At 33.8% G+C, this 14164-nt stretch overlaps 1 protein-coding gene across 1 annotated transcript; it reads left to right on the top strand.

Annotated features, from left to right (window-relative positions):
* Window positions 1-3788: 3788 nt before the first annotated feature.
* Window positions 3789-12827, top strand: LOC110775718 (beta-galactosidase 6). The gene is made up of 18 exons (XM_021980326.2): window positions 3789-4081; window positions 7512-7607; window positions 7744-7856; window positions 8553-8619; window positions 8726-8818; window positions 8906-9049; window positions 9179-9273; window positions 9568-9676; window positions 9792-9876; window positions 10202-10320; window positions 10397-10558; window positions 10648-10829; window positions 10939-11030; window positions 11316-11425; window positions 11522-11632; window positions 11720-11827; window positions 12079-12224; window positions 12397-12827. Exons 1-18 carry the CDS (start codon window positions 3899-3901, stop codon window positions 12554-12556), a joined length of 2175 nt encoding a protein of 724 aa, XP_021836018.2. The 5' UTR covers window positions 3789-3898; the 3' UTR covers window positions 12557-12827.
* Window positions 12828-14164: the final 1337 nt, after the last annotated feature.

Raw genomic sequence — 14164 nt, 5'->3', positions numbered from 1 at the left:
TTTGTTGTAATAAATTTTATATTAGTACTTTGAAACAATTGAAGTATATTGCAATCATGCTTAAAATTTAATTAGTAATATTTATCTATTTGAAAAATATACTTCCTCCATTCCGAAAATATCGCACTATGGTTGACTTTTACTCCTCTAACCGTTACTTTGACTCTTAATATATCAAGTCCTGTGCAAATAAAAATTATAAAAAATTAATATTTAGAAAATATATACCAATATGAATCTAACATGATCCCACATGACTAAAAATTTCTTACGTGCGAATAACAAAAAATGGCCAAAGTCGTAGTGTGAATAGTGTAAAAAAACAAATGGTGCGATATTTTCGGAACGGAGGAAGTATTTATTAAAAAAATTAAATAAAGAATATTTGTTTTAAAAAAAATATTTTATTTAGTCAATGTTTATTAGAAAAAATATAGAGAGAAAAAATTAACACAATAAAATATTTTTCTAATATTAATAAGAAACAAAGCATGTTAATGTCCTTAATGGTCATTTATTTACATATTAAACAGCTAACAACTATCAACTAATTTACCAAACACTTTTACACAAACAGCTAATGCAACCAGCTAGTCAAATCAGCTAATGTAAACAGCTAACAACTAACAACTAGTCAAACCAGCTAACAGCTAACATCTTCTAACCAAACAGGGCCAAAGTGTTTTTGTTGTTGTTGTTGTTGTTGTTGTTGTTGTTGTTGTAAGATGAAGTTCCTTACAACTCGAGGGGATCTAAATCTCTTACAACAAGTGAGAAATGAGAATCGAACCCCTCTTAGACCTCCAATAGACCTACCTCGATTTTCCACATGACAAAGAAACTAGGCACGAGCCGATGGACCGACTTTCACATAGGCATACTTACCATTATCCATTATTGTATGGAGTAAAATATTAAAATAAGCAAGGGGCCCGCTGGCATGACATGGCATGACCCTACACGACACATGGATTGGATTGCGCATGAGTCTCAATTACATAAGAGATGCACATATCCGACACGACATAACTTTTCATTAGACCGTTTCAGGCACAATTCACATGAGTCTGCACATGCCTAGCTCTATGTTCTAAGCTAGTAACAAAATAATTCCAAAAAAACATATTTCTCACTCATGCGATCGTAACCGCTGATTTAAAGAATGTTCTATCCATTATTTTTTTTGAGTGCAATTGAGCCACAAGGATGGGGATGAGAATCGATCACAGGATCCCCTGGAACCGGGATGAAAACTCTAACCAACTAAGCTATCACATCACTCTCTTTATCCATTTATTTTAGGCTATACCAGCAATGCTTTTCTTTAATTAAGTCCGATTAAACAAGCAAGACTCTTTAGAAGTGAAATAAGGACCATAAAACTACAATTAAAAAAAATGGCAGAGATATCGTACGCACTCCTCCCTTAATTGACGTGGTGGTTAATCTAATTCACCTGCAACTTGGATTCATATGTATGTTAGCTTCTAGGTTAATGTTATACTGTTGATAAATTATTTGTAAAACCCAATGTAAAATACCCAATAATATTTAAATATTTGTAACTTTAATTATTTTTACATTATTCACTTGTGCGATCTATTACAGAGGTTTGGTATTTGATCTGTAAGGCTAATCAAAAAGTTTATTTCATTTTTATTTTTTATATTTGATTTGGATTTGTTATCTATCGCTTAGAATACAGAGAGTTATATACCTTTTGTTTAATCACTCTGCCAAAACCTCATTGATTAGTAACTTGTGATTAGGGCGATCAAAATTGACCCGATTCAACCGATTTCTCACAAAAATCGAAGTGACCCGAAAAATAAAATTCTCACATTAAATCCGTATATGCATAATGGCCCCGCACAACTACATTATCTGATTATACCCGAACGGTTTATACCTGACTCGTAACCGACCGATAACCCGATTTGACACCCCCACTTGTGATAAGACGTATATTGTTTACGGTGGTATTCACCAAAAAATTGCAGATAATAATGGTATTACGAATCATGTACGTGTGGTCCTTATATCCTTTTTGTGACCATTGTGAATCTTAGTTTAGTTTATTGTTGCATTTGTGAGGACGATAGCAAATGTAAAGTCATCAGATTGTAGATGGTTACGTTATGCACTCCATAAATCAGAAGTAAAATTGGATCTTGTCATTGTTCATTTCATCGTTGCTTGTGTGTCTGGTATCCTTTTTATCGATTTATCACAAATTATTGCAGGAGGGTATATAAGATAGAAGTCTATAACAAATTCATATCAAAGTATCATTTAAATTGTGAATGATTTTTACTAAAGTACGTTACAAAGAAAAATGCCATCAATAACTCGTGAGCACTTTCACATAACATCACACACAAACTCATGAAAAATACGTTACGTACACACTAACACACCTCATTCACACATCAACAAGATCGAGTACAATATCAAATGCTCCCTTGATGCTTCTACTAATTATTTCCCCCGATTGATTTTAATGTCACCATACATCATTAGAAAATATCCTACAAGTAACCAAACCACATCCACATTTAAACATATAGTCATGCACAAATAAAGTAACAAACCACATTAAAATGATGTGAACAAACGGCCTTAAAATATAGTGTGACTCAATTATTCCTTTCACGGATCATTCACAACTTCCTCTCTTATACCCCAAGTTTCAAAATACATTTCGTGGAATTCCAACCAAGTTTCCCCAAAATATCCAGCCTCTTAATTAAGAAAAAACAAATATTAAGAACATGTGAAGATTATAACAAGTAAATTTCCTAATTTAACCCCATAACAATTTTTTGATGGACTAGTAATGTACTTTCGATGAGATTCATCTCAATTCTTGGGTACTACCCTAAAACTTTAACCAATTAGACTAACAACAGACATTTACAACCGCACATTCTTTTAATGGATCACTTTGACTTTTGCACTATTCATATACTTCATCCATCTCTTTTTGTTTGTCCCATTTGACCTTTCACGGTTTTCAAGATTCGACTTAAAACGTAAATTTTCAAACTCTACAGGCATACAAATTCTTAAAAAGTTTATTCTAAAATTTGTATATTGAGCCGAATCTAACAAGACACCTTATGATTACAATATTTCATACTTCGTATAACTTAATGAAAATTTATGGTAGAACATTTTAAAGTTTGACCCAAAAAATACAATAGAGCAAACATTAAGGGACGAAAGAATACCAACTTTGACTTGAATTTTTATTAATTTAAGAAAATCAGATGTTATTATGTAAAACGTTATTGGATTAGTCACATACTCATTTATATTTTTACAATATCAATTTTTATTGAGTACTTTGTACAAATATATAATTAACGATAATTAATACTCCGTACGTAGTCAAATGATTCATCGACAAGAATGTAACAAAATGAGGTATTTCGAAGTATTTGAAAAGAAAAGTGGAGGGAATATGATTAAAAAAAAAAAAAATTGACCCAAATCAATTTTTTTCCCATAATTAGTATTTTTTTTTTTGACAAGACCATAATTAGTAGTTGTCACAGTCTCATAAGTCAAATTACCACCCAAAATTCAAACATAGGCAACACAATATGTGAATTATGATTATGAAATATTATAATCAAATATCAAACCCGTGCTTTCTGAGGTTACTTTAGACAATTTACTCAGCTTTATACTGACTCAAAAACAAAACAAAAAAAGTTAAAATCTTTTTTCAATTGTTTTTTTCTTTTTAATTTTTTGGTTATAAAAGTAGTAGCTTTAAAGTTTCTTCATTTGTAATAGAAAGTCTCTTAAGTTTAAGGGTGTTGCAAATAAGTTTCTTGAAATAGTATTTAGGCAATGCAACATTTTTCTTCTGAAGAAAACAGAGTGAAAAATAATGGAGTTGAGAATTTGGGTTATGGTTGGAGTTTTGGTAATGGTGATAAATGGAAGTAGAGGAGGAAGTAGTAGTGATGAAGGTGATGATGAAGTTACATATGATGGAAGGTCTCTCATTGTTGGTGGACAGAGGAAGATTCTTTTCTCGGGTTCTATTCATTATCCTCGAAGCACTCCCGAGGTTCGTGTTTTTTACTTAAAAGTACCCGTGTTAGATGTTCGACTATATTGTTTATACTGGTTATAATGTAGTACTAATGTAGAATTGTAGATAATGATTTCAATTTTCAAGAGTATTTTGGTGTTAGCAAAGGTGTCAGATTGTTGTTGTTATTTTAGTTCTGCTAAGAATTTTCATTAATAATTTTTTAATGACATTTAATTTCTTCAATTTCCAGAATGTTTGTTAAGTATTTCTTTTATGGTGTTTTACAATGTTTGTTACATGGGAGAATCTTTCCTTTTATAAACTTATTATACTATCATTTTTTGTGCCATCTTTTAATTTTAATTGGTCCAATTTTTTCAACTCATTAAATATCTTTGCAATTTCCCAAATATGTTAAGTTAGCAATCTTTGTGTTTTTCCATTATTGGTTAATTTTGATAAATAAAACAATCTTATTGGTTGTTATAATGATTAGTGGATTAATGGTTTACTTGAATTTATTTTTTTAATAAAAAAGAAAAAGAATATTTATTATACGTTAATAAACGTGCAAAAGTCTAAACGTAACAAACAAAAAGAAATGGAAGGAGTAGTACTAATGTAGAATTGCTGAATTGTAGATAATGATTTCAATTTTCAAGAGTATTTTGGTGTTAGCAAAGGTGTCAGTTTGTTGTTGTTATTGTAGTTCTGCTTAGAATTTTCATAATAATTTTTTAATGACATTTCATTTCTTTCAAATTTTCAATGCTATGTGATTTTGTCTAGTTTTTTTTTTTTTTATTATTTTTGTTTTTGTGTTAAGAAAGATTTTCCTAGTTATTTGGTTGAACTCAATTTTAAAGAATTTTCATTGCATTGGCATAACTCAATTATAATTTGGACACGCCCCTCACTTGAGTGTGCGTATGAACTAAGAAATTACAGGTGGATTACTCCCTCCGCTTCTGAATAAATACATTTTGATTCACACTTCTCAATACATAACTTTGACCATTGTATCTCTAATCGCCTACTATTTTGTATTAAAGTTACCCAGTATAAAATATGATATTATGAAAATGTACAATGACTAATCCAACAACATATTATATGTTAAAATATATTTTTATGCTAAATATATTAGTATATCAAGTCAAAGTTAACATGTGAATAATCTAAATTATAGAGTACAAGTGATGCATTTATTCAGAAACACAGAGGAAATATTATCTTATACTTCCTCCATTTTTTTTTAATTGCACCATCTTAGATTTCACGCTTGCCAATGCATTATTTTAACTATTAATATCTCTCATTTTACAATTGAAAAAATTATAAAAAATTGATAATTTGAAAGTATATTTAGAGACGAATCTAACAAGATCCCACATGAATATATTTTTCTTTACCTATAAATCACAAAAAATAACTATGTAAGAATATGTGAATAGTGCAAAAACCTAAGATGGTGCAATTATAAAAAAAATGGAGGAAGTATGAATTATTTTCGTTACATAATACCTCTAACAAGTCTTACCTTTGATCATATTAACAAGTTTATATAGTTATTTGTGACCTATCCCTTCCCTAGTGATTTCCAATGGTCACTTATTTTTTGTTGTTGAGAAAACTCAATTCTGTCTAAAATATGAATAACTTATAAGTTGAGAATTGAGAGTATAAAGTGAAATTCACGTCACCTTGGTAAGCTAGTACAGGAAATCGTGATCGAGCATTAAGTGAGATTCACATCAGGATCCAGAGATATTCTTGGTGCGTCATTCACCTAACTGGCTAACTAGTCTATGGAACCTCTCAATTATTTGCCTCATAGAGGTAGTCCAACATCAATTGGGCTGGATGGATGGTACATTGGTGCCCATCACCTATCATACTATCTTCATAGGTAAAAACGTTAGCTATCCTCGAATGTGATTTAAGGATCCCCTTCGATACTAAGTTTAAGAGTATATAAGTATCTATCTATTACTATATATTAAAAGAGACACCAGGAATGACACGTGTCAATTCCTGGTGCGATTTTTTACCGCCAAAAACCACTTTCCCAAACAAAAAAAAAAATGTATCTGTTTGATTTTATATTTATTTTAAATTGGTAATATTTTATATACGACGTAATAATAATTATTCTAAATTGGTAATATTTTACTCAAATTGCTATATTAATAATGGAAAATATATTATTCAATTTTTGGGTCAAATTACCATATTAACATTTTAAATATGCATATTAGATGAATAAATTTAAACGAGTATGTTAAAAATGTTAAATATTTTGTGAAAAAAATGATTAAAATCCGTGCGTGCACGGGATCTAATCTAGTTCTTAAATAAGTATTAGTGGAATGATTGAGTAATATGGGCTATATATAGACGGGTCGATCATATGGAGAATACAAGCTAGGATCCATAGGATAACGACCAATTGACTTTAGATCTATATTAGTAAAACGTGATTACCGATAAGATAGTAATCATGTCTTGTTACTAATTTTTTTGTTGGATGCCTATGAGCTATAAGGGCAATATAAATTACAAATGGGAGTGGGTGGATTCGAACTTGAGACCTACTGTACACAGGCCCTCAGTCTTCACCACTAGGCCAATACATCATTGATATGTTTTGTTATTATAAGGATTCCTATCGGCCTACCGCTGGGTAACCTGTACAAAAGTTGTAGCATTAGACAAAAGCGAATGGAGGAGTGATATTTGTGGAATTGTGATGACCACGTGAGATAAACTCTTGATTTGTAACCTACCCACCTTTTTGGGAATAATGCTATGGCTTTCTTGTTGCATAGTGCATACACATTTTAAAGTGGTACAATGATAAACTCCATTAGAAAAAAAAAAAAACAATCATATTATTGTTGGATTAAAAAAAAAAAGTTAATGACTAGGTTTTCTTTGTACAAGGGGGTATATGTAAATCTATAATTTGTGGGTACTAGAATGGCTACAAGCCTACAACTCTCTCTACATGTCTCTAAAACTCCATATGTTTTATAAGTTATAACTTTGGAATCACAATGTTAATGCACATTTAATTCATGTTACCACTAAATAATCATCTCTAATCATGCAAGGGAAGTAAATTATGAACAATAAAGGGATACTTAGTGACCAATGAGGTATTGGGGTCTCGGCCTAGCGGTGAAGATTAATGGTTTGTGTACAATAAGTCACAAATTCGCCCCTCCCCTATTTGTAATTTGTAACGCCATTATAGCTCATTTACCCAAAATACTGAGAGTTTGTTGTTTCAATTTATATGGAGTCTTTTAAACTTACTTTTTTTTCCAGATAATTTAACACACAAATAAGTTTTTTAACAAAAATAAGCTCAGATAAGTTAATTTCAGTCGAATTCAGTTGAACTAAAGAGAACTGTAGTGACTTTGTTACACTTATATCAACCTTTTGGAATGATGTTCAGATGTGGCCGTCTTTAATAGCCAAGGCGAAAGACGGTGGACTAGATGTTATTCAAACTTATGTCTTCTGGAGTGTACATGAACCCCAACCAGGTCAGGTATGTGCGTTCTTTCTTTCATCCCTCATTCATGGTAAAAAATACTGATTTTGATTGTATTTTTTCATTTCTTTTATCCTCATATATTATATATACAGTCATATTAATTAATGCTACATTATCTTGTTTTATACAGTATGATTTCAGTGGGAGGTATGATTTAGTAAAGTTCATCAAGGAAGTTCAAGCACAAGGGTTGTACGTTTGCCTCAGGATTGGCCCTTACATCGAAAGTGAATGGAGTTATGGGTCTGTATTTACTATTTACACAGCTTGCATTAGCTAATTGAGAAATTCTTTGTTTTTTTGGGGCTAGTAAATGGATGGCACTTAGACCTGTAAACGGGTCGGTCGGGTCGGGTTGTAACAAAACTATTTTGGGTTCGGGTTAGTTCGGGTCGGTCGGGTCGGGTTGTAATAAAACTATTTTGGGTTCGGGTTAGTTCGGGTCGGTCACTATCGGGTTCTGGTTTACAAACGCTTGTGCAAGACCAGAACTTTCGGGTTCAGGTCGACTCAATGGGTTGAGAAATTTTAAAACGTGTATTATATTTTAATTAATTTATGTATTAAATATACAAATATGGGCACAAATTAACAAAATTTCCTACACAAGTTTATATTTAGTCAAATTCAACAATAAAATAGCGTGTAATTCAAATGCATATTACACCCAACAATAGTAACAACAATTTGTTTACTATGCTCTTAAAAGCCCTCATAAAGTCATAATCTCATTTATTACTATATATACAATGCTTTCAATCGGTCTGGTCAAAAACAGGTTCGGTCGGGTTTTGATCCATTACTTTTCGTGTTACTCGGGTTCGGATAAAATCGGGTTACGGGTCACAAAATCTTGTTCAAGACCCAGCATTTTCGGGTCGGTTTTCGGGTAGGGTCGATTTTTGACACGTCTAAATTGGCACTGTTGTAACATTGCAGGGGATTTCCGTTTTGGCTGCATGACATCCCTGACATTTCTTACAGAACAGACAATGAGCCGTTCAAGGTACTTATGAATTCTTATGCTGTTTGTTTTTCAATTTGACAAACTATTCTGATCTATTATCATTGGTAATTTTACACTTACAATCTGTTAATTATCCTGATTGTAGTTCTACATGCAAAATTTTACTACAAAAATAGTGAACCTTATGAAATCAGAGAGTTTATACGCTTCACAAGGCGGCCCTATAATACTGTCACAGGTAACGCGTTAAACTAGCATTTCTGATGATGAGTTTTTCCCCTGAAATTACCTGTAGTAAATTTACAGAATATAAATCTTTAAATAGATTGAAAATGAATATCAAAACGTTGAAGGAGCTTTTGGTAATAAAGGGCGTTCTTATGTACGTTGGGCTGCTAGTATGGCTGTTGGACTTCAGACTGGTGTTCCCTGGGTGATGTGTAAGCAAACTGATGCTCCTGATCCTGTGGTTAGTTCTTTCATTATTGCCAATAATTCCTGTCATTTCTCCTTATAAAGAAGAGAAGAATTTGATTTCATTATCTTGTTCTTATATTAAATTTGTTTGATTAGTTTAGTAACGATTTTTACTTAACAGATCAATACGTGCAATGGGATGAAATGCGGGGAAACATTTACAGGACCTAACTCCCCAAACAAACCATCAATGTGGACAGAAAACTGGACATCTTTGTATGTGTAAATTGAGAAACTCAATTAGTTATTTTGCTGCTTCTTTTTGTTATAAAAAGGTGATAGTTCTAATGAAATTTCTTATCAACTGCATAAACTGACAGTCACTGAAAATCTGCTTTGTTGTTTCTGCGAATTATAGCTAACATTGCCTACATATTGAGCCATTTTTAGACATTCTGATTCAGAAACATACACGATTACTCGTAGTAGATCAACCAGAAAGGTTGAAAGTGATCTGTCTCAGTATCTGCAATCTACTTCCTCTGGTAATCATATAATTTTCCGTTACAGCTTCCAAGTATTCGGTGGGAAGCCATACATAAGGAGTGCTGAAGAAATTGCCTATAATGTCTCACTTTTCCTAGCGAAAAATAGTGGATGCTACGTGAATTACTACATGGTATATACTCATTTATGCTGTTATTAACATATCAGATACTCTTATTTACGGTTACTATACTATAGAAGTACTTCTTTAATCTCAGTTTTACTTCTGGTTTTTGACATGTATGTAGTACCATGGAGGAACAAATTTTGGACGAACAGGCACCTCGTATGTTACCACTAGTTACTATGATGAAGCACCCCTTGATGAATATGGTGAGTGCATGGTTAACATCTACTACAAGGTTCGGCTCAAATATGTATGAAACGAGTAGTAACTTACACTAGAACCTGATCAAATTGCGGGTTGGCACGACTTAAAATTCTTCCCATTATGTCGGGCAAGGCCAACTCCTGCCCAAAACCCGCTAATTCGGGCCATTTGGGCCGGGCCAAATTTATACTAAAATTGCAATTTTGAGTTGCCCAAAACCCACCAAAAAACAAAAAGTTCCTAAAATTTAGGGCCAGCAGGCTGGGCTCATGATGATCAGGTCTAACTTACATGGGTTTCATGTTTCTTTCCTCTCAACAATTATAGGTCTTATAAGGCAGCCTAAATATGGCCACCTTAGAGAGCTTCATAAGGTGGTTAAAGCTTGTTCAAAAACCTTGCTAGAGGGAAAGAAGTCCAATTTATCCTTGGGTCAACTTCAGGAGGTAAACCATTAACTGTTTCTCATTTGACTCAATTATCAGAGAATATCTGTTAATCGTGTATTCTTGTATTAATCAGGCATATGTTTTCCAAGAAGAGAATGAAGGTTGTGTTGCCTTCTTAATGAACAACGATACACATAGTGCAAATGTTGAGTTTCAGAACAGATCATATCAACTTCCTGCTAAGTCAATTAGCATCCTTCCAGATTGTGTGAATATAACTTTCAACACAGCACAGGTAATCACAGTCGTAGAGTTGAACACTTTTGATCACCGGAAAGTTGAACTGTAATTTGTTTAATGATGTATACATCTCTCATTTCACAGATAACAACAGAAATTGGAAAGAGAAATGCTAAATCAGAACAAGTTATCAGCTCAGCTACAAGGTGGGAGGTATTAGATGAGATGATACCGAACTTTTCTGACACTTCTCTGAAGGCGGATTCTTTACTGGAGCAAATGAATGTAACAAAAGATGAATCTGATTATCTCTGGTACACTCTAAGGTAAAAAGATATCCAGGGTTTTTCTCTTTCTCACCTTTGAAGATAATGAATTCTCGACTCTTGAGTTTATGTATTCAACCTTATGATACTTTGTGGGTTTCTTCTGCAGTTTTGAGGCTGATCCTTCTTGCAGTGAACCTGTACTTCATGTTCGGTCTTTAGCACATGTTGCTTATGCTTTTGTGAATGGAGCATACGCTGGTACGTATGTCGTTAGCATTAGTTTACTGGTGTCTTAATTAAGATGTCTTCTATTCACCTGATTTTCACTTGTTTTTCCTGAACTTATCTTATCTGAACTTGTCAAAACTTATTTTAGTTATAAATTTATATTTGACCAACTCTTATTTTTCTTGAACTTATCTTATCTGAACTTGTAATAAGTGGAAATAAGGTGAACATAACAGAGCCTTTAAGGATGTTGTAGTGCAATGCATTTAGTCAGTCTACTTAATTGTTTCTTTCTCTTACATGTTGCAATAACAGGAGGAGCTCATGGGAGTCGTAATGACAAGAATTTCTCATTCGAAACCCCAATTAAGTTGGATAGCCAAATGAACAATATTTCTATACTGAGTGTGATGGTGGGATTACCGGTACATATCTTTTTGCCACGAGTTTCATTTTCACACCATTGCCTTACACTGATTTCATTGTGATCTTATTAGTTTTGTGATTACTTCGTATGTAAGGATTCAGGAGCGTATCTTGAAAGGAGGTTCACTGGACTGCGTGAAGTGAGTGTAAGATGCAATGGAAAAGATTCCTATGACTTAACAGTGAATACTACATGGGGATACAAGGTTGGTTCTTCTTGGCTTTTGCTAGTTTTCATGATTTTTCGAGCTTCCAATGTGTTAAGAATACAACGATAACTATCTCGTCCTCAGGTTGGATTATTGGGAGAAGATTTACAAATTTATAAAGAAGAGAATCTTGGAAAAGTGGTTTGGGGTGCACTTGAACCTTCTGCTGCAATGCCACTCACTTGGTATAAGGTAATCATTCGTAACCTGCTCTAAATTTCAAGAATTCAAGTACTAATCCTAAATCGACTACCTTTATAGAGTTTAGACACTGTTCTCTTCACCTTATTCTTATTGCTTATTAGACCAGACTAGAAAAAATAGAAAACACTCACAAAAAACATTCGGACCAGACCAGACTAGGTAGAATCAGACCAGGTGAAGAGAACAGAGCCTTAATGTTACATTACTTCTAAACAGAACTATATGGATTGAAATTTCAGACCACTTTTGATGCACCAAAGGGTGATGATCCAGTGGCCTTAGACTTGACCTCGATGGGTAAAGGTGAAGCCTGGATCAACGGACAAAGTATTGGTCGATATTGGGCATCCTTGCTATCCCCTCAAGGAATACCTTCTCAATCAATGTAAGTAACCTTCTCCAGAGAAAATGTTTCACATCAGTAAATTTAACATACGCAGTACACACAAATATGATCACAGATTTTGGTATAAAACATTCTACAAGTAGTATCGTTTTTCATTTGAGAATTATTGTATGAGTTAACTGAAGCTGTGCATGACTTCTATCTATCCTAGGTACCACATTCCTCGGTCCTTCCTGAAAGCGTCAGAAAATCTTCTGGTTCTGTTTGAGGAAGTTGGTGGAGACCCCCTTAAAGTTTCGGTGAACACCATTTCTTGGACGACTACTAGCAAGCGTAACAGCAATGCTGATGATGTTACAACTTACAAGTGAGAGATTAGATACCTGATGAAACCAGAAGGAATTCATTCGTACATGATTCTTTATTTTTTCTTTTACAGGAAAAAAACTTACAGATTTGTTATGCATACTTCCTTTACTGATCATAGTTACAAGTGACTGATAGCTTATATCACTTTGTATAAAACTGAATAACACTGAAGTGAACATTAGGCTTCTGATAACTGACTTAGAGTTACAATTTACGTAAAGTTGTATACGTTCTAATCCGATTTAACACGTTCTGACTTCTGAGCTTTTCTAATATGGTGTTCTGATATGATTTGAACGTCTTAGGAATAAAGATGTTGACACGGAAACTTTTTATCATCCCCCGAGTCTTACAGTGTATAGTATGTAAAGATGGTGTGGACCGGGCCAACACAAGGTCCTACCAGACCTGACCCGACATGAAAAAAGCCCGGCCCGGCAGGGGCATGAAAAAAGCATGCCCTGGCGCGAGCACCAAGTCACGGGCCAGGCCTGAGCCGCATTTTTTAGGGAAAAACACGACAAGGCACAATACGACTCGATCCGGCGCGACAAAACACGCTAAATTAGTAAAATTAGGCTTAGACACGATGGCCTGACACAAGAGGCCCATGTTTTGCAATTTTTGACCCAATCCAATACAGAGTGGTTTAATGTGTGCCGAACTTGTTCAGGTCAACAGCCTATGAGCTCGGTCCGAAACTCGACCCACGACCATCTTTAATATATGTTTTGAACTTCAGATGCCTATTGAAAAACTATGCTTTCACAGTGAGTGCAATTCTTTTTTTTTAAGTTTCAGTTTGTAGATAGTGTCACTCTTGTCAGACCAGATCTAGTTGCAATTAAGAATACATGTTGAACCCGGCCCACAATAGTTGTCCTTGTTGGACTGTGATAGAAAACATTAGCCCAATCCACCCCCATTTTTATATTTGGTTCAGATCCAGGAAAGGACCCACTTTCTGGTGGGCAGATTTTGCTCCTTGATTTGAGTAATCACCGCCCAACATAAGACATGGGATTTGTTTTCCTGTTATGTGCATGGGACCTTGAAATTTAATACTTCATTTTTAACCCAAAATTAGGATATTTTAATAATTAATGGGGAAAATAAAATGGAAGATATTGGTCTGACATTGTTTATTTTACTTCTACTGTTCTGAATTCTACTGCGTGTATTCCAGATAGTCTAGATGACTAGATTACTGTAACTTTTTAATTAATTTGAGGAGGGATTTGGAAGGGAGATTCTGGTAAAATTAATCAAGCAACTTCTGTTTGAGAATCCAATCATAAGTACAAGAAAAGGTACTAACTCGGTTCGTTAATAGGGAAAAACTGGTACGAGGCATGACACGACCTAACATGATTATGATTTTTGAACTTGATTGATATTTTGCATTTTAGATAATCAGTGGTGCTTGGAACGGAACTTAGCTAAGGGAGCCCGTTATAACAAAGTATTTTACCTAGGTGGTTGCCCTTATTGTCCCTTGAACTTGGTGAAATGTCATGATTGCACGACATGAGGCTAACATGTTATGTCCGATTGTCCGGAGAGTACTTTGAGACGAAAGCACAACATAAATACTCAGAGCAAGATTTGAC

Source organism: Spinacia oleracea, chromosome 4, assembly GCF_020520425.1.
Source record: "Spinacia oleracea cultivar Varoflay chromosome 4, BTI_SOV_V1, whole genome shotgun sequence".
In the NCBI taxonomy this organism is placed as follows: Eukaryota; Viridiplantae; Streptophyta; class Magnoliopsida; order Caryophyllales; family Amaranthaceae; genus Spinacia; species Spinacia oleracea.
This window is presented reverse-complemented; position numbering and strand designations above follow the sequence as displayed.